This window comes from Pleurodeles waltl, chromosome 8 (genome assembly GCF_031143425.1).
Source record: "Pleurodeles waltl isolate 20211129_DDA chromosome 8, aPleWal1.hap1.20221129, whole genome shotgun sequence".
Taxonomy (NCBI): Eukaryota; Metazoa; Chordata; class Amphibia; order Caudata; family Salamandridae; genus Pleurodeles; species Pleurodeles waltl.
In genome coordinates this window covers 671,398,781-671,421,068 of record NC_090447.1, presented here as the reverse complement: position 1 = coordinate 671,421,068, position 22,288 = coordinate 671,398,781, and the positions used below count along the sequence as shown (strand labels likewise).

General features: G+C 42.1%; 1 protein-coding gene across 2 annotated transcripts in view; it reads left to right on the top strand.

Moving 5' to 3' along the window:
- Positions 1-22,288, top strand: part of CRYBG3 (crystallin beta-gamma domain containing 3) — a 1,300,096-nt gene that overhangs the window by 374,138 nt on the left and 903,670 nt on the right. For both annotated transcript variants that reach the window (XM_069204785.1, XM_069204786.1), the window contains 2 exons: positions 4,547-9,755; positions 11,708-11,746. In XM_069204785.1, the coding sequence (XP_069060886.1) occupies positions 4,547-9,755; positions 11,708-11,746 (5,248 nt within the window). The remainder of the gene's footprint in view (positions 1-4,546; positions 9,756-11,707; positions 11,747-22,288) is intronic.

The following is a 22,288-nucleotide window of genomic DNA, read 5'->3' as shown; positions in this document are numbered from 1 at the left end:
CAACAAGAAACAAGCACATCCACTCCAGAGGGACTTCAGAACCGGTGCCGCTGTCTGGCTCCATGCCGCTGCATGCACCAGAGCTCTGGTCCCCACTGAGTGCAATGACCGATGCCGCTGCAGCACCTCTGAAGTCCTGCCACTGTATGAGTCCTGAGTGCCATGTCATCGATGTCCGTGACACCCAATCCTACTGCAGCACCTGTGACCCATGGTGTGATTGCGACACAGTGAAGTCGATGCCTTGCATCTTGACTTGCTGGATTCATCGACTCCACTGGTTTTTAACGAACTGATGCCTCGCCACCGACACTGCTGCATCACCTTGCCTGCAACAGTACGGAACCGATGCCTCACTTCCCCTGCCTAGCAGTAAGGAACCAATACCTCATCTCCCTGGTACCAGTAAGGAATCGACACCGCAAAGGCAACACCTCACCTCCCTGACACCGTGTGGTGTCTTTGTTTCCGCATTTTCCAATGTACTGTACATGGGGTTCGTGCGACTCCGTGACCGGCCCGCACTCCCCTACGAGTGGGGTCGAACTATTGGAAACGACTCTCTCAAAACGTCGTAATAGCCCCAGTTGGAGCTATTGTGTTTCTAAGCTCTTTACTAAGATTTAATCTTTGAAAATTCTTATCTTTACTTGTGTATGTTGTATGTTTGTCATTTTGGTCTTGTTTAACTCCGACAAATATTAGCCATTTTTCTAAACTGGTGTGGAATACTTTTCTGAAGGTGGGCAGGGGGATGAGCGTGTGTGTGAGGGGGGGGGAGTGTGTGTGCGTGTGTAATTTACACATTGCCTCTGAGATAAGCCTGCTTGAGCCAAGCTACCAAGGGGATGGGGGGGGGGTTGATTAGGGGTTAACTTAGCTTAGTGACTCCCTGACTAGAGTGAGGGTCCTACTTGGACCGGGTGCAAACCACTACCAACTAAAGACCACATTTGTAACAAGTGCTGTAATATCTGGGGTAATTAGCAGGGTATGGTGTGGGCATGAGTTATAGTTACTTGAAATAACTCTATAACAGGTGAATTTCTATGGTTTTGTACGTTTAAAATATGAGTCTATCAAAGTGTTTTAGTGGGTGCATCAGTGTGTGCACGAGTCTGTGACTGGGTTCTTCAGGGTTTTAGTGGGTCTGTGAGACAGTCTGAGTGGGTGTGTGAGTGGGTGTGTCAGTGTCTGACTGAGGCTGTAAATGAGTGCATGAGGGTCTGAGTGGGAGAAATTGATTAAAAGAGGGAGAGAGATCGAGTTTTTTAGGCTTTGTGATATGATATACTTCGAATGAGATATTTATGTACAATTTAAAATAGAAAATGTATCTGTCATTTTTAAAAATAAAAATAATTTGTGCTTAAAAAAAAAATTTTAGTCCAGCTGGACATGAACCTTGAATGCTCAGTGTGAAGGTCTGGGACTTTCACACTGAACTATTGCTCTTGCCAGTGCTTGATTTCTTCTTCTTCCAGCAGGCATTTGCTCCATTATCCACTTTTACCTGCTCAGTCGTTGCATTGCTCTCCGATCCGCTTTTCACCTGGGATAGGAAAATTTAGGAATATTTTTGCTGTAGTCCTTTTTGACCCTTATTTTTCTCCTGTTTGGAGAAGCGCTGCCATTGGGGAAGTGACTTCTGAGACCTAACAAGGTGGGAATAGCTCAAATACATGTCAGTTCAAAAAGGCCTAAGTGTGCACTGAAGGAGGCACCACAAACAAGGTTGTGTAATACTGCACATGTAAAATCTAACTTAAGTTTATAGATTATTTATGTTTGAATTTTGTGTAATGCAGACTACGGCTGGAACTGTTTGACTGCACAGTACTGGAAGTGTTGAGCTGTTTTACTCAACAGTACTTAGTGTTGAGTAGCTATATAGTGAACCGAAGCATTACTGTGAAAGGGCATATTTCCACAAGCACGGAATGCAAATTACAAAATCGCACAATATAAATACTGGTGACCTAAATGACACACAGTAATGGGCAAATGACTCCCAGTTACACAAATAATCTCACATAATTGCACAGCAACAACATATAACATATAATTGTTTGTGTTTTTACCCTACATTAATTTAAGGACCGGTGGTTTATCACATTTGATCAAACTGAGCAGATTTGGGGTGTGTGAGCCTTTCCAGTGTTCTCATATTGACAACAACCTTTGAAAATGTGTAGTGACAGGGCATAGATGTTCCAGATGGCCCCTTGCACCAATGGTTGTAACCCTGACTATATACGCTGGATAGGGTCAAGGAGTATAGTGCTCCACAGCAGCTATTGGATCAAAGACCCTGCTCCTTTAGTGAGGGCTAGACAGATCTCTCTAGACACTAATGTGTTTCCTCATGAAAGCAGGTCATTAAAAATTGTTTATATATATATATATATATATATATATATATATATATATATATATATATATATATATATATATCGCTGTATCTGAAAGTTTACAAAATCGTACTCCAGGAAACGATTCTCTATATTTGTATTTTCATCACACAAATACATGTGTATTTGTGTAGCGAAAATAAAAATATAGAGAATCAGTCGATTCCTGGAGTGCGATTTTGTTAACTTTTGGATACAGCGATTAAAACAGAGTATGGTCGGGCTCTGGGATTTCGCCACCAGTAATCAGCGTGCTGTGATTGAACTGACCGTGGAACGCCAATAGCTAGTTTTGGTTAGGACCTTTTTGCTTGCCTATATCTTTGGCGCCGCTTGACGAATCTTAACGAAAATGTCCCAAAAAATTAGACAGTCGCATGAGTTGCTGTCTGGAATGTTCTGGAGTGATCTGTGAAGCAGGGGCCGATATAAAGGGGGGTGTATTTTAATACGTTTCCAATGTTCTTTCCCGTAGGAAAAACTGAAGAGAAATAGCGCCGAAACCACTGGACAGAATTACACCAAATTTGGTAGAAAGGTAGCTCTTGGGCCAGAAAGAGCCCTTTTTTATTTGTTGTGAATCCATTCAGTAGTTTTTGAGAAATTACAAGAAATCCCCCCTCCCTCCCCACTCCCGACCAAACCCGGGTTAAAAAGTTTTTTTTTTTTTTTAAATGTATGCCCATATTCACAGTGGATGAGCGGAAGCAGCAAAAAATAAAAAAATAAAAAATGGAGCAAGGCCTCCCGTGCTCTGTGTTTTATAAGACCCCGGGTGGGCCAAGTCCAGGGGACATTCTTAATATGAGTGAAGGGGGAGGTGATATGGCTGGTTCCCCCGCAGACTCTGGGACCACCACCTCCCCGTGGCGAATATGTAATAGTTTGCAAGGGGCCGCGAGGTCCCCCGCACCCAGGGGACAACCACCTCCCCAAGTTTTCATTAATGTAGATACCGGGGAACGCCACCTCTCCGGGGCTTTATGCATTAAATGGGGGTGGGGAGCTCCGGCCTCCCCCTCCCAAGCCCCGGAGACCGCCACCTCCCAGGGGCCGTAAGTAATTAGTATGCGCGGGCACCACCCTGTTGCCCCGGAGACCACAACCTCCCTGGGGCAAATGGTAAAAAAAAAAAAAAAGCGGGATGATTTGGACCCCTGTAAGCCTGGAAATCACCACCTCCCTTGGGCTTTAAACATGTTGGAGGGGGGGGTTGCGCTGCCCCTATCAAGGAGTCTCTGATAGCCCTGGGGACTACCACCACCAAAGCACATGAACAAAACCGAGAAATACGTGAAGAGGCAGGAGCCAGGGGAGGATACGGGAAGAGAGAGCAATACAGGTGGGGGTTGAGGGGACATGAGCACACAGGTGAGCCAGTAATGTGGAGAGTGAGGTGCACAGAAGCACATCTTGCTTGAGAACGACCCAAACGCAGGGGGAAACATACCGGGGAAACTGCTGGAAATCACATGCACTCTCTTGAAGCGCCTCACAAAAAACATAAAAAGGATTTCTAAAAAGTGAGCACTGGTGGAAGAGAGGTGGTAAATGGGCTATTCTCCATGGTTAGGACAAAATCGTGCTAGTGGGGTTAAAACAAATAAAACCACCAAACACATAAGTGACAAAACACACAGCTAAAGCAATGGGTGGAATACATTCATAGGTAAGCTTCAACGTGTCCCCAAAATGTCTTTGGAGCCAGAAAGCTGCGCTGCTTGTTTGGCTATGATCTACAAATAATCACCACTCTTATTACAAGGAATCTGTCTCCAATAATTTATTCTCACTGTGTATTTTAGATTAATTTTTATCTTGCCTGGTTGTTTTCTACTTGTATAAATGTCTGCGTTGGTGAATTTGGCTTTACCTTTTGGAAAATGAAATAATGAAACTGTGGGTTGGGAAATTAAATTGTAGGTTATGTAACTAACTGTTGCCTAGAGAAGTAGAACAGGATGTGCATTATTACGGCTTTGATGTTTTGGAATTGCATGCTGTGTAATAGTGTGCAAGGTTTGGCTTCTAAACTTTGCATTGACCCAGGCTACCCATCTCTGCATATGTGGCACATGTTGTATTAAACTAATCAATAAATAGAATATTAGGTGACTGTCTATTTTTGTTTACAGGCAACTTCAACGCAGAGAAGATGCAACTGCGGTAACTTATGCCACGTACCGCGGATCTAGACAGATACGCAAATTACTAAAACGGCGAGCGAGTGTGGATTCTACAATCCCGGAAAAAGAAGACATTATTGAAAACCAGAGAGCTTTTATTGTGACGAAATGTGGAGAAATTGAAAATATTGTCAGTGTTGCAAGGAAAAATGAAGGGTATCTTCCAAACGGCATTAGGGTGGCGGGAGACATGTCTCTTGCACAACACCATGTACCAAATTCAGCTGTGAAATCGAATGCCTTCGTAGAAAACGTTTCGTTTTCCCTCCTAAACGAGAAGTCAGACAGAGTACCCAATTTATCACCACAAACAAACTCAATTGCAAATTGTGATGAAAAGACTGATAAGGAACCTTACATTCATATGCCAGTCTCTAGATCATTAGAAGATTGCAACAAACATGTTTCACCTGAGACAACATTACTTAACAATTGCATCTTAGATAAGGATGGCCAGAAAACCAGCTCCAATATCCCGGGTGTTGTCAACTCTTATAAAACGGAACCCATTAGTGGGCCAAATACCAATACAGAGACTTCAACAGTACCTTTTCAGCCGAAGTCTGACTATCTCACTCTTGAACATGGTTCAGTTTCTAGTCATCCCATCTCTGATAGAGTAGACGAAGAGAGAAACCTGGAAGAATCTGAGGTTTCACTCAGGAGTGCAGCACATGATAATATGGAGACAACTGTACCTCTTCTAGCGAAGTCGGAGTGTCTCGCTCTTGAACACGGTGCAGTTTGTAACCATCATATTTGCGACAAAATAGACAATGAGATAAACCTAGAAGAATTGGAGTTTTTATGTACCTCAAAAAACAAAGTCATTGATAAAAACATGGTTTTAATTGACAAGACCTATAACATCTTAAAAGCTGAGAAAAAGCTTCCCATTGAACCTTTTCAATTGTCTGATACAGAGAAGATGAAAGAAATGTCTTCATCGCTTATGCAAGTCTATGATTTAACAAGTGAATTAAACTATTCTGCAATATCTGTGCAAGAATCTAAAATTAACAATAATTTTACTTACACTCCAAATATTGAAAATTCCCATTTGACTGACCTTGTAACTACATCCGAGGAGAGGAATGGTGACAAACTCAAACCACTTCTATGTAGTGTTATAAACTGTGATGCCTCACTGGCAATCCCTCAATCTGGGAATTTCAATAAAACAAATGTATCACATGTAATCTGTCCTGCAGAACCAACACGTATGACTGATGTAGAAGTTCTTGCTGCTGAAGATGGCAGTGTCAGTGAAGGGAAGGTTGTACCAATCAGCAAGGCTGATATTTCCTCCTATACTGAGGAACCAGGCCACATTCTCCAAGCTACAATAACAGTGTCCACTGCAACTGAAATTCATTCACAAAGTACTCTCACTGGGGATCTTGTGTGTCCATCAGCTTTTGCAGATGGTGATGAGATAGAGAAAAATGATAAGAACAATCTTCTATGTAATAGGAGCTCAGTGTCAAATCAGGCTAACCTTCAATTTGGGGACGTCAGGAACAACATGAGTTTAGATGGGACAGATGAATGTGGCTTTGAAAATGCTATATGTCCATCAGTTGCATCTCATGGTACGAATGTGGCCAGTGGAGTCCATCTTACTAATACGTTTTCTGAGGATGACTTGACAGATGCTTCTTGTTTTACACATGTTTCTAATAGCGCTAATATAAATGAGTTTAACCCAGACACTCTGCACTCAATTGAAGAAATACAAGGAATGACTGACTTTAAATCTGTGGAAAGAAATGCTGCAAATTCATCTAGTGTTCTCGCACCTAAAAGTGTAATGTTTCAGGGCATTTTGCCTAGATCTGTCACATCTAACTGTAATATATCAAGTACATCTGAATCATCCATAGTATTGAGAAAGTCCATTGTGGCTGAAACAAACACTCTCTGTGTTGCAACTGAGAATGGCACTTTAGTGAATCAGGTTCATGCTGCTCCTACCGGTGGGGATGATACATTGGACGAATTGGAACCATCATCCTTTTACTACAACATTGGTGGAACATGCTTACCATCATTTCTCCCTAGTAATCGCAATATCATCAAAATTAGTTCTTCTAACAACACATCATGTAACAATGGAAGTGATGCAATTTCGTCTCCCATCACCATTCTGCCCGAGGATTGCAAGCTTGCAAATGAAGTCATGGAAGGCTGTCAGATGACTAATAGACTTGAAGAGCAGGTGCCTATGGCTCTTGAGTCTCAGGAGATTGATGGGGATATTTCTGTAGCCAAAATCTCGATAAAATCTGTGAACGTTAATGAGGTCAAAATTTCTCCCTGTGTTTTCCAATCTGAAATAGTGAAACTTTCCATACATTCGTCCAAGGCCTTTGAGCCAGAATATGTTCTTTTGCCTAACCTTTCTCCTCCCCTTCCTCCAGTGGAACCTACTGATACTGTGACAAACATCAACTCCATTCCTGCCTTTGAAAATGTTGATTTTCCTTCTCCCACTGTAGCAACTATCCATGACCAAGCAAATACTTTTTCATCATCCATTGATGGAAAACATGACCGCATGCTAATTAATTCTTCTCCTTGTATTTGTTCCAAAGATATCACTGTTAACAGCTTTATGGCAAAAACAAACTGTATTGGGGACAGTGTAGAATCTTTCTTCACCACCAATGAGGACATTGTCTTTGACAATATTTCTGCTTCTGCCATTAAGCATGAACATTTTTGTGACATCTTTCCTTCCATTCTCAAACATGGAAATCCTGATGAAAACAGTGCAACACATTCTGTGGTTGAAAACCGAAAGGTCACTGCAAACAATGTCCTGTTAACCAAAGACATGCTTCGTTCTGTAGCGGCTTTAGTGATTGATGGCAGGGATTTGACCGACACTGATAGCATTGCTGTTGCAGAGGGTATGTGGTCTCCTGAAATGGGAGATGGGAGACTGATCAATCCATGTCAACCACAACCAGAATCTATAGACGTTGTTGTACCTATTGTCTTTTCAGTTGCAACTCAATCACAAGATAATGTAATGGCTGAAGTACTACCACAGATTGCCATTTCTAAACCGACTAGCAACACCATTCAAGAAAAAGTTGCACACCTTATTAGGAGACTAGAAGGCATGCTTGGTGACCCAGGTCTCCATTTACTGCATAAATCAGAGGGCATTGAAAGTAAAAAGGTTGCCGACATTTCAATGACAGATACTGTAGTGAGCAACAAGTGTTCGGAGCAAATTAGTGTAAAAGAATGTGAGGAAAATAAAACAGTTACTTTTGCAGTCTTGGATTCTGAACCACAAGACTTCAAGCAAATTCTGTTAAAGGAAGCTGATAAAATAGCATCTGATGTTTTACGCTTATCGTTAACAGAAATTAAATCAGTCCAAAAAATCACTACCCTAGTCTGTGAAAATCCTTTAAGGACAGCAGAACCTGATGTTACACATGGAAAGAAAGAAAGGGAAAGCGTGATTACAGATCCAGTTGAAAATTGTCATGGCGATTTTGCTAAAAATGTGTTGACCGTTTCAGGAAATGAATCAAATGTTAAAAAATATTTTGTCAACAGGGCATACAGTGACACATCCCTGAAGCCTGAAACATTTTACACTGAGGACATATTGGCACAAAAAGCTGAAGAAATAACTAAGGATGTGATGAGTATAGTTAAGCAACAGTTGTCATCAGGTCAGCTAAAAACATGTTTGGATAAAAACCATAATGAAACCATTATCAAAACTGCAAATCCAGTATTCACAGAGAATATCAATGCCATGGATGAAACAGCCATACCAATCATTGAACCTTTGTGGTCAAACATTTGTACTTCATTGCCTGTAAACTGTCCATTGAAAGAGACTGAATATATAACCAAATTGTTTCCAACAATTGACAGTGGTGTTTCTGTAGGCACAGATGAGGTGGCAATTTTTTCAGAAACTGTGCAGAATAATGTGGCTGCATCAAAGAATGAAAATGGTCTTTTCAGTTTCGATGACTCCATGTCTGCGGATTCATATCGTGCTGAAATGCTTGTAGATACTGTAAATGTAGACTTAATTAAAGAAGAAATGAATGAAAGCAAATGGTACAAAAACACAAATTCCAATAAAGGTTGTACATCTAAGCTGACATTAAATCAAAATGAGAGAACATGTGTGGAAAATGTTGATAATTATGACCCCAGAATATTATTCACTGAACAAATTCCACAAAACATCATAAAAAATAATATAATATCAAAAGCCAAGAAAGATGAGCCTCAAAATAGTAAAACAGAAGGAAAGTTGAATAATGTAATTAATTGTTTACAACATGAAGCATACACACAGCAAAACTCTTTAGCTGGAGATGATTCTGACCACAAGAACAAAGACATTTTTGAAAGTATTGAAATGTGCCTTCCTCCTTACCCAATCCTGGACCCTCTTGTTCAGAATGCTCTAGTCTGTGAAGAAAATGAAGATGTAACTCCATACTACTTTGAAAGTTCTAATCTGATAAATGTGACAAACGATGGTAGTGGCCTTGATTCCTTTGAAATTGTACAAGCAAAACCCTTCAGAGTGTTTCCCTTTGCTTTGTCTCCAATATATGAAGATGACAGCTCTAGAGAAGACATAGTCTCCAGTGATAACTCACCGGGCTACTCCCACAAAAGGTCATCCAAAGAAGCCTCATCAATACTATCCCTCCTCCAATCAGTATCTGAACGTTTAAAACATGATAATAGTTTGGATGAAGAAGAAGAATTTGACAATGAAAATTTACCTGCAAAGCAGAATAAAGATTTGTCTGGCAACTTGAATAAAGCACACACCAAGTATGATATAGACATTTGTTCATCTCCAAAAATGACATGGAGTTCTTTAGAAGACACTCTATCCTTCCTACCAAAGTCAGAGCACTTCCTAACTGAAACATTTCCTTCACTAAAATCAGAAGACTGCAGAAATCGCCTCCCAAAAATTGACAAAGACACCATGCTGAAGCCTTCTTCGAGGAGTGTATATTACCAATATTTGCAGAATGCAAAAGAATATTCTTCTGAAAAAGGACCCAAAATGGGAAGTATTCTTCATGAAATTCTAATGCCAAGACCTATTCAGCTTCAAGTATTTGATTCTGTGAAGACAGAGCTTCCACTTGTGGTAAGAAGTTGGTAATTAAATAACCAACCAAGCAAAGGATGTTTAATTGAGGCATAAATGTAATCTTCCTGTCTTATGTGATCCGGTTTAAAGAGTAATTAGGTAGAGTTAACTAATGGATCAATAGTGTAAATTAAACCAGCAAACAAATTGCTGTGATAATTTTTTTTTGATTTAGCTAAATGCCATACTAATGCCTGTCTTTAATATATTCCTACTGTAATATGCCTTGTTCAGTGTGCATAGAGTTTCAACCACCTTCTAGAATTTGTTTGCTAAGTTATGTTTATTGTGGTGTCACAAGATATTTCATGATGTAAAATTACAATAAACATTCCTTTTTTGTAGTCCCTCTCATACCTAGAATATATTTTTATGCACAGTTTAGAGACGTTGCAATAAAAGGTGCTATTGTCCATATTTATAGTTTTAGTGGCTCTCCTTTATGGAGTTACTTCAGATATTCGAAAGAAGTGCTATACACAAGGAGCTTGAAGCCTTTTTAATAGATCTGGCCTTATCGACCGCTTTTGCCGTCTCAACAGGCCATTGTTTTTCCAAAGAATTCATGCATAATATACATCCAACAAGGGCTTTTTGGTCAGCGGACATCATCCACTGGTCTGTTAAATTATCAGTCACATTTTGCTTCCGCCCACCACAGCATACTGCATCAGCAGTGGGTCAGCCCACTTTACCCATTTGCTCCATTCACTTTTACAAACTCCACAAAAGCCTGTGCAAATTGTCCACATCTTCCTAAAGAGAGTTCCATACTCTTAACTGACTAATCTAATTCAAAATGTGATTTTTTTTTTTTAGATTTTTTTTTTTTAGATTTTTTTTTTTATTATTACCTTTAAATACTACCCATTTATTTCATCTGCATTTCAGATGCTTATTTCAATGACGATTTATTTTCCATCTCCTTCTTAAGGTTGATGTCATAAAGTGACCCTGTAGAAGCCTGAAATGTGAGTGCTTCATTGGGTAGTTCTTTATTACTGACCCATCACAAATAATGATAATAAAATCCATGATACAATTGAAAAGTTTGTTATTTAAATTAAAACACCGCTAGTAAACCAGTTTATGTTTTTTTTTTTTTTTTTTTATTTAAGACTTTTGTTGCATAGGGCAGCCACAGTTAAAAGGTGGCTTTTTTCCGGACTATGTATTTGCTTGTTCTAAATTGGAGCTAGGGAGGTCGTGCGATACTAACCGTGTGAATATTGCATTTAAATCAGTGGTTCCCAACCTTTTGACTTCTGTGGACCCCCATTTTATCTTTATTGGAACCGGGGACCCCCACAGAATCATTTTTGGAATCCAGGGACCCCCCCACTGAGCCATTATTGAAAGCTGAGGACCTAATCTGGTAATTTTTTTACATTTTTAAGCAGTCACGGACCCCCTGAGAAGGCTTTGCGGACCCCCAGGGGTCCCCGGACCACAGGTTGGGAACCACTGATTTAAATAATTGTTATATGGAAGGCACCGAGGAGTTACTCCTTTTCACTGTTGTTGGATACAGTAATTAAAACTACATGAAACAGTTAAATATTTGTTTCCTGACACATTGAGGCCTAGCGTTAGGTTTTTTATGTTGGCCAGTTCCCATCCCGCATTATTTTATTGTTAACATTTCTCATTTCAGTTTTATTCTGTTTTCTGACATAATGCCAATTTTTATGACGTTTTCTTGACAAAGTGATGTTAAACTGAAAACAATAATAAATTGTTGGTGTGTGTGTGCATGTCTTTGAAAGATTTGAACAATGACATGATTTTCCAACTATATGACATTACTAATGTGCTAAATAAACGTGCCTCATTACCGTATCAGGAAGTGTAGGTTAACTTGTAAAAAAAAAAAAAGCTCAATTGAAAAAAGTACTGAAAATTGTTTGCCACATTTAAACAATATTATCACAAATGTTCCTATATTTCAGAATCCTGAACAATTGAAATATAATCCTAGACCGGGGAAGGTAAGTGTGTTTTTTGGCGTTCTGTGGCCTACAATAATGCATTACTGTATCAGATTGTATGATAAACTCTCAAAAATGATATTGATTTAATTTTGGTTGTGTGAATTCAGTATACTACAGAATGATCACAGTTCCTTCTCAATACAGCGTGTCTATAATACTGTGCATAAAAGGCAAGGCACACGCTGTTGTTTCCACAGCACTTAAGCGACAACAAATTAGGAATCTCATGGAGGTACACCCTAATACAACAAAGACACAGTTTACAAAAAACTGTCTGCGCTAAAAGTATACTCGTTTTTTTTTTTTTACAGATTGAGTATATAGTGATACACCATCACTGGACTGGGCTCGTTATTTACGAACTCTGTGTGGGCGGGCAGCTCTTTGGGAAGTAACCCGAGCCAAAACTGCATCATGCTAGGTGTTAAGTATGCAAAAATATGCCTCTGCACGTTGTTTCATATGTTTAATATCTACTGACCGTAGGAACGTGATGAGTTAATATTAATATAAAACATCGCAATTTATTGACAGAATTAAGCATAGGTATCCGACAGCTAAAACCTGTCTAGTGTGGTAAGGATAATCCTTTGTTACAATACTGAATAGTCCAGGCCTTTCAGTATTGTAGGTGGTATATGGTTTTATTTGTGTGGGTGGAGATAGAAGGCAAAGAGACCACTTTAATTGAATGAAATACTGATAGTTAAAGCAGCCCTTTAGATATTTTGCTATCACTATGTTAAAATATTTTTATTCTGCCAAACTATTTGAACTTAGAAAATTATTTGACTTTAAGAAAGATCCCAGAGTGTGTGTTATAAAGGACTACATGCTGTTTGTAAAATGTAATACCTATATTCTTTTAGGGACCTTTAATCCGAGCAAAGCATCTTGTCTAATAGCCCAGAAGATTAAGTTCTTGATCAAGGTAGTCCTAAACAAAATAGAGCAACATCCAGAATGTTTTATTTTTTTGTCACACAAAAAGACTAGCCATTGTCGCTTCATTTCATTACCTTCTTCTGCGAATCTCTGCCACGGAGATCTGTCCAGCGCCATTAACGAAGACAACATTGAAATTAATTAAATGTAAGCATTTTCATTTAAAATAAAAAAACTTAGCAAATCAGATTCAATGTTAGTGAAACCAGGCAGTAGGCAAGATAGCTCTAACCCCTTCTGTGCCGCGGACGTAATGGTTACGTCCTGCGGCACAGAGCTGCTGTGCCCAGGACATAACCATTATGTCCTGGGCACAGAGCCCAGAGGGAGTGGGTTCCGCCCACCCCCCCAAGTCAGGGATGGAAGGGAAAGCCCTTCCCCTTCCACCCCCGACCCGCCCCTGCGACGTCAGCCTGCGAGCGCGCGCTGATTGTCACAGAGCCTCCCAGAGAAATGCTTAGCATTTCTCTTCCGATCACGTGGGGGAGGCCGAGAGAGGCTTCAAAGGGAAGGAAAGTTATTTCCTTCCCTTTGAAGTCTCTCTCTGCGTTTTGGCAGCCGGATTGAAAGCAATCCGGCTGTCAGAACGCCCACTAGACACCAGGGATGTCTTTTTAAAAATGAAATGGACATAAGAGAGCGACCCCTTGGGCAAGGGTCTATTTTTATGAGGCCAATCTGCCCCCAAGGGGGACAGAAACCACTAGACACCAGGGAGTTTTTTCTTTTGTTCGTGAATTTCACGTAAGGGGAGCGACCCGTTAGGCAAGGGTCGTTCCCCTGGGGGGCAAATTTATTTTAGGCTATTCCTGCCCCCCAGGGGGGCAGATCAGCCTATTTTAATTAGGCCGATCTGCCCCCAACGGGGGCAGAAACCACTAGGCACCAGGGATTTTTTGTTGTTGTTGTTTTACAGATGGGGAGCGTCCCCTTAGGCAAGGGTCGCTCCCCTGGAGGGGCAAATTGTATTTAGGCCATTTCTGCCCGCTTTGGGGGCAGATCGGCCAATTTTAGGTTAATCTGCCCCCAAGGGGGCCAGAAACCACTAGGCACCAGGGATCTTTTTTTTTTGTGCCGTCAAGCAAGGAGAGCGACCCCGTAGGCAAGGGTCGCTCCCCGGGGGGGGGGGGCACATATATTGGGGGCAGGAACCTCTAGGTGCCAGGGCTAATTGTTTTTTTATTTTTTGTTTGTTTTTTTAGAGATGGGGATCGACCCCTTAGGCAAGGGTCGCTCCCCTGGAGGGGCAAATTGTATTTAGGCCATTTCTGCCCGCTTTGGGGGCAGATCGGCCGATTTTAGGTCAATCTGCCCCCAAGGGGGGCAGAACCCACTAGGCACCAGGGATCTTTTTTTTTTGCGCCGTCACGCAAGGGGAGCGACCTTGTAGGCAAGGGTCGCTCCCCGGAGGGGGGCAAATTTATTTTAGGCCATTTCTGCCCCTCCCTGGGGCCGGCTGAGCTAGAGGCTAAAATCCACAGGTAGGCACTTTGCAAAAAACACCTCTGTTTTCTGTGAAAAAAATGTCATGTGTCCACGTTGTGTTTTGGGCCATTTCCTTTCGTGGGCGCTAAGCCCACCAACACAAGTGAGGTACCATTTTTATCAGGAGACTTGGGGGAGCGCTGGGTGGAAGGACATTTGTGGCTCCTCTCAGATTCCAGAACTTTGTCACCGAAATGTGAGGAAAATGTGTTTTTTAGCCAACTTTTGAGGTTTGCAAAGGATTCTGGGTAACAGAACCTGGTCAGAGCCCCACAAGTCACCCCATCTTGGATTCCCCTAGGTGTCTAGTTGTCAGAAATGTGCTGGTTTGCTAGGTTTCCCCAGGTGCCGGCTGAGCTAGAGGCCAAAATCCACAGGTAGGCACTGTTTTCTGTGAAAAAATGTGATGTGTCCATGTTGTGTTTTGGGCCATTTCCTTTCGTGGGCGCTAGGCCTACCCACACAAGTGAGGTACCATTTTTATCGGGAGACTTGGGGGAACGCTGGGTGGAAGGAAATCTGTGGCTCCTCTCAGATTCCAGAACTTTCTGTCACCGAAATGTGAGGAAAATGTGTTTTTTAGCCAAATTTTGAGGTTTGCAAAGGATTCTGGGTAACAGAACCTGGTCAGAGCCCCAAAAGTCACCCCATCTTGGATTCCCCTAGGTCTCTAGTTTTCAAAAAAGCACAGGTTTGGTAAGTTTCCCTAGGTGACGGCTGAGCTACAGGCCAAAATCTACAGGTAGGCACTTTGCAAAAAACACCTCTGTTTTCTGTCAAAAAATGGGATGTGTCCACGTTGTGTTTTGGGGCATTTCCTGTCGCGGGCGCTAGGCCTACCCACGCAAGTGAGGTATCATTTTTATCGGGAGACGTGAGGGAACATAGAATAGCAAAACAAGTGTTATTGCCCCTTGTCTTTCTCTACATTATTTCCTTCCAAATATAAGAGAGTGTGTAAAAAAGACGTCTATTTGAGAAATGCCCTGTAATTCACATGCTAGTATGGGCACCCCGGAATTCAGAGATATGCAAATAACCACTGCTCCTCAACACCTTATCTTGTGCCCATTTTGGAAATACAAATGTTTTCTTGATAGCTATTTTTTACTCTTTATATTTCAGCAAATGAATTGCTGTATACCCGGTATAGAATGAAAACCCACTGCAGGGTGCAGGTCATTTATTGGCTCTGGGTACCTAGAGTTCTTGATGAACCTACAAGCCCTATATATCCCCGCAACCAGAAGAGTCCAGCAGACGTAACAGTATATTGCTTTAAAAAATCTGATATTGCAGGAAAAAGTTACTGAGTAAAACGTAGAGAAAAATTGCAGATTTTTTCACCTCAATTTCAATATTTTTTTTAACAGTTATTATTTTCTGTAGGAAACCCTTGTAGGGTCTACACAAATTACCCTTTGCTGAATTCAGAATTTTGTCTACTTTTCAGAAATGTTTTGGGTTCTGGGATCCAGCATTGGTTTCACGCCCATTTCTGTCACTGACTGAAAGGAGGCTGAAAGCACAAAAAATCATAAAAATGGGGTATGTCCTAGTAAAATGCCAGAATTGTGTTGAAAAATTGGGTTTTCTGATTCAAGTCTGCCTGTTCCTGAAAGCTAGGAAGCTGGTGATTTTAGCACTGCAAACTCTTTGTTGATGCCATTTTCAGGGAAAAAAACACAAGCCTTCTTCTGCAGGCCCTTTTTCTTATTTTTTTGTTTTTTTTTTAAAAGAAATTTTAACTGTATTTTGGCTAATTTCTTGGCCTCCTTCTAGGGAACCCACAAAGTCTGGGTACCTCTAGAATCCCTAGGATATTGGAAAAAAAGGACGCAAATTTGGCGTGGGCAGCTTATGTGAACAAAAAGTTATGAGGGCCTAAGCGCAAACTGCCCCAAATAGCCAAAAAAGGCTCGTCACAGGAGGGGGGAAAAGGCCTGGCAGCGAAGGGGTTAATGTATCTTGGTTCAGATTCCTAAACTGCTTTTTGCCCTCTTTGAGTGCTATTTTAAGGTCTGAGAACACCACAGTTTTGTTTTCATATTGCAATGGAAACAAAGATGAGGTGGCAAGACCTGCTTGTTTGAGAGAGGTGGTGGGAGGAAAGTCCTGGAACAGTTAGAAACAATAGGTTGGTGAGTTGTCTGGCTGACTGCTTATGAAGGAGTGCTACCAGTGAGAATAGAATTTTGCTCACTGCTGCATTACGAGCTGGCTTTGCTTACAGTTGGCAAACACGTCTTTTGTCCCCCACTACTATCTTAAACGGGGGCCTATGTGCCAGTTTCAGTGGAGTGGTTAGGTGCTGAAATGTGCATATGGAGGGAGGAAGCAGCAGAAAGATCCAATTTGCCCAATCTACTGCCCAATCCATGCAGAATGCAATGGCGATCGCCTAACAATGATTTTAAAACAACATAAAGTTAAGAGTTGCAGGCTTTGGGGTTAAGATGTTTGTTTTAATTCTTGCCTGGTTTAAAATTTGCAATGGCAATAAGAAATATGTTTTTTAGAGAGTGTAGACTGCACTGGTTTTCCCAGAAACCTTCCGAAGGCAAAATGACTGAGACAGGTGACGCTTTTCTTTGGTGTCTTTTAGTCTTAAATAGATTTCAAATCCCTGATAATCTGCTTGATTTTTAGGGCCGAGTCCACAAGAGCATGCGCTAGCGCATGTGTTTGCTTGCGAGACACTTATGTTAACAAAAAAGGGCTTGGAGCCTACCCGTTGTTTACCATTTGTTTACTAGCCTGGCACTCTTCTTTGCAGCCTCGTAATTCGTCACTGCAGGCCTGGCATAATTTCCATTTCTCTCTGTGTAGTAGGGCCCAAGCACTGATTAAGTTGACTCAGTCAGTGCCCGTCCGCTGCTCCAGACGAGACTGAGGTATTACTTTGTTCTGTTTAAAGTTTAGTGCCATGCAGGCGTGTGACTAGTAAAAACACGACTCGCAGGACAAACAAAATTGCTGAGTTTTATTTTCTATAGTTAGCTTTCTTTTATTTTGCCAAGTCTTCTTTTCTCACTTTGCACTCATGTTTTGTTTTTAATGGTGGGCACTGTTCTCAAATGATGACGATTATCTTGTTCTAAATATTGCAAAACAGCATTATTTCTTTGTTGTGTGTAACTTCCGGAACTGTTTTAAAACATAATTGTGCAGTTCACCCCAATCCACCTCACTGAAATCGACGCCAGTCCACCCTACCTCACCCCACCCCACTCCAATGCTTCCCACTCACCACAATCCACGCAACTCCAGTCATCCCACCCCCCTCTACAACCTGCCCCATTCCAATCCAGAGCAATCTGCCCCACTCCTATCCATAACAGTCTGGCCCTCTCCAGCCTGTCTCTCTTGAATCCAAAACATTCTGCCCCACTCCAGTCCAAAACAATCTTCCCCGCTCCAGTCTAAAACAGTCTGTCCCACTCCAGCCTGTCTCACTTCAATCCAAAACAATCTGCCCCTCTTCAGTCTGTCCTTACTCCAATCCAAAACAATCTGCCCCACTCCAATCCAAAACAATCACTCTCCACTCCAATCCAAAGCAGCCTGCCCCACGCCAGTCCAAAACAATCCGCCCCTCTTCAGTCTGTCCCTACTCCAATCCAAAACAATCTGCCCCACTCCAGTCCAATACATTCTGCCCCGCTCCAGTCCAAAACAATCTGCCTCGCTCCAATCCAAAACAATCTTCCCCGCTCCAGTCAGCCCCTTTCCAGTACAAAACAATCTACTCCATTCCAACCCAAAACAATTGGCCCCACTTCAGTCTTCCCCACTCCATTCCATAACAATCAGCCCTCCTCCAATCCATAACAATGTGACCCACTCCAGTCTGCCCCACTCCAATCCAGAACAAGGTGCCCCATTCCAATCTGTCCCACTCCAATCCAAAACAATCTGCCCCAGTCAAATCCAAAACAACCTGCCCCCGTCAAATGCAAAACATTCTGCCCCACTCTAGTCTGTCAATCTTCCCCAATCCAATCCAAAACATTCTGCCGCACTCCAATCCAAAACATTCTGCTGCACTCCAATCCAACGCAATCATGCCCTACTCCAATCCAAAACAGTCTTCCCCACTCCAGTCCAAAACAATCTGCCCCACTCCAATCCAGAACAAGGTGGCCCACGCACAATCCAAAACAATCTGCACCACTCCAATCCAAAATAATCCTCCCCACTCCATTCCGCCCCACTTCAATCCACCCCACTCCACTCCAATCCACTGCAACCCAATCCACTCCACTCCCATTCACTGCAACTCAATTCACCCAACCCATCCAATCCACCTTAATCCATCTCAGTCCAGTCCACCTTAATCCACCCCACTCCAAACCACCTTAATCCACCTCACTCCTGTCCATTCCACAATAATACACCCCTCTCAAATCCAGTCTACTCCACTCAGGTCCAACCCACCCCAATGAAATCCTCCCCACTCCAGTCCAGTCCACCTACTCCAGTCCAGTACCCCACCTCACACCAATCCACCTCACCACACTCCATTTTCCCTACTAATCTACCTCAAACTAATCCACACCACCCCAATCCAATGTACCCCACTCCACTGCACCCCAATCCGATTGACTCAAATCTACCCCCTCAATTCAATCCGTCTCATTCTGAACCAATACACCCCACTGCAATCCAGTTGCCCTGAGTCCACCTCACCCCACGCCAATCCAGTCCACCCCACTCAGTCAGTCCATCAAGGCTACCCCACTCAAATCCCCCACCCCACTCCTATCTATCTCACCCCAGTCTAGTCTACCCCACTCCAATCCGATCCACCCCATTCTAGTCCAATTCACCCCACTCCAGTCCAATCCACCCTACTGCAGTGAATCCACCCCACCCCATCCCACTCCAATTCAGTCCTCTCTCTCCAGTCCACTCCAATCCACCCAACTCTAGTCCATTCCACTCCAAACCACCACACTCTTAATTCATTCCGCCCCAATGAAACCCACCCCACACAAGCCCTGTCACTCCAATCCACCCACTCCAATCTAATCCACCCCACTCCAGTCCACCCCATCCAGTCCACCTCACCCCATTTAAATCCACGCCACTTGAATCCAGTCAACCCACTCCAATCCACCCCACTCTGCCCCAGTCCAGTCCACCCCACCCCACCCTACTCTACTCCAGTTCACCCACTACCTCAGTCCATTCCAGCCCACTCCACCGTATGCCACTCCACTCTACTACACTGCAGTCTACGGCACTCTCTGTTACTGAATCACTCAACTGTACTCAACTCTAAGACAATCTGCACCAACAAATCCACTCTCTGGCCTGCTCACCGCCAACTTTTAGCCATGCTGAAAGGCAACCACACTGGTGTACTAGATGGCAAAAACACATTTCCAAAGACAGTAGCTCGTGTATAGACACGACCTATTGGCTTTGCCAATGCTTGTCTCTTATACTCATGATGAAGCATGACATGGAAAAGCTAAATGAGACTACACTGTTTGGGCACATGGAAAAGGGTTTTTATTAGATTTGGTGTTTGCGTCTCTGCTTGAGTTGGCCATTTTTCCTTTTTAACTTCTCTTCCCCACTGCTTTCATTGCCTTTGGAGTTGTCTCTTAGGGCTGTGTTAAAGAGAATTAGTTTTCAAAATAAGTATTTACCGTGCTCTGTTTATGGAATAGCAGCACGGGGATTTATGATTTGAAGCTACGGAGAGATTACATATACAATGAGTCGTTCTCGAGGAATTTCACTGTTTGCCATTTCTACATTTTAGCAAATAATCCACACATAATTAGAGGGCAGGCACCCATAATCCTTTATAATACTTAATTACTAGTATATGTACAAGGATTACAGTGCTGTTCCTGAAGGTTCGCGTTAAAATAATTCTCACAGGCACAACGTGCTATTTCAAAACATTAGGAATCCAAAAGCAGGCTTCTTTTGGATTGAAGAGCCTCATTTTGCTCTATAGAAGCAAACATCTTACTAACAATATGTACAAACACATTTTCCCTCAGAGTAGATGGTAGAGTTAGAGAAAATGCTATAATCATTAAAAAAACTTCAGTAGCATCCATAACCCAGTCTAAATCTTATAACCCAGAGCTACGGTCAGTTGATCGCCTATTATGTGATCATGAGTGAACTTGCACTGTGGCAAGCATTTATGGCGCTAACCAAATGACCCAACTAACATATGTCAGCCATTGTATCACATGGGGCACTTGGGAGCCGCAACCGATTTCTGGAGAATAAGTAACACTATTCATCTGTAAAGGAATATGCTAATTGGCTGCCTAGAATCTTGTTTTCTTGAAAGCCATCATTCTTGAGCAATGCGGTACGTTGTACAATTAATTGCCTCCTGTTCCAAGCAAAATCTGATGTAGCAATGTACAATTTTATGTATTATGTGATGTCTGATGTGTGGCATTTGTCGTAGACTATTTTTATTGTATTATGTAATATTTGTTTTTCATTTAACAATTGTGCTCTTTTTATTCTGCTATACGTGTTTATACCCGTGTGTGCGTGTGTACACATAAATCCAATTTCTGCCAGATCTCTGGTAAGAGGAACACTTGTCAAGCTGCTAGAGCGTCAGGTATTTATTGTATCAAATGGCAAAGGCTACATCTGCGTTTCGGACACAGGCGGCTTTGTTCAGGGGAGTTTTTCCTTTGTTTCCACATCAATTTAAAGTTCAGGTGTTAAAACATGAACAACGGACTTTACAAACCAGCATAAAAGACATACTTTCTGTGCAATAAAGTGGTATAGAATTTTGCAAAAAATGTTTGTTTGATAACTGGTTCCCTACACCCATATTACCCTCCATTTTTGCCAGGGACCTTTGAGGGAGCTATTAGTGGGTAATATATATAAACATAAAGGTTACAAAAACGTTATAATTAGGAAATAGAATTTTAAAAAACTTAAGAAATTCACTTTAAAAACCCAAAGGTTACAGGGTCGTTATAGTATAGTTAGGTTCTCAATATACTCGCACAAAACCAGAGAAATTCAGCAATTATAGTTAGTTATTTTAAGTAACTATAATATGCGCCCGCCATGCACAGTTATCTGATCAATAATTTTACTACAAATGTTAGTGACATAATCAATGATGTTATCAAAGATGTCATGAGTGCTGTAATTTGTATGGTATTTCGCAGAGTCCCAAAGAAAAAATACAAAAAAGATAAAGGGCCAGGATAGGAATACCTGAGCCCCCAGCACTGGTCCTGGAGCCCTGCCAGAGCTAAAAAATATTGTAAAAAAAATAAAAAATAAAAATCTGAGGCAAATCTATGGATGTACCTGAGTTTCTGAGATTAAAAAAAAAAAAAAAAAAAGTGTGCTCTCCTGCACTCCTACTTTATGTGGCCCCTGGGTGGGCAAGATCCTGATGCCATTAGGAGCCAAATAATTTGAGGGTGCGCACAGGGCTCCCCTCCTATGGTTTTTAGAACCACCAGGGACCACCACTTCCCCAGGACTGTTTTATAACTGATATGGTGAGGGGGGGAGGGCACTACCTCCCTGTGGCTGCATTTCTAAAAAAAAATAATAATAGGGGAGCCTTGCAGAACCCCCTGTGTCCCGGAGACCCCCCCAACTCCCCAGGGCTATATGTAAAAAGTATGCAGGGTGACCACCACCTCCCTGGGACTAGAAGTAAAAAATATAAACCCCCCCTTGGCCCCAACAACCATCACCTCCCCGCAGCTATGTCTGCAAAGTATGTCGAAGGGGATGTGCAACACTAACATGCTTACAGAGAAAGAGATTAAAGTTATGCTGCTAGTGCAGGGAGCTGCTATTTGCAGCAGCTCCCTCTGTGCGGGAGCAATGTTGGCTTCTGCAGGAGGCAGAGTGCAGGCTGGGACCACAGGGTCCTTGAGGCACCCCCCCCTATGGTCCTGTGACTTTCTCTTTCTTTCTCTCTTCCATCCCATAGTGGTATGGAAGAGAGAAATTGTTTTTGCAATGGTCTCTCCTTACAATGACTTCAAAGCTTCACACTAGCATAATGTTTGGTACAAATATTACTGTTGCATTTTGATACGCAACAGAACAGAGTCACCCCTGGCCTACTGGTAAAGC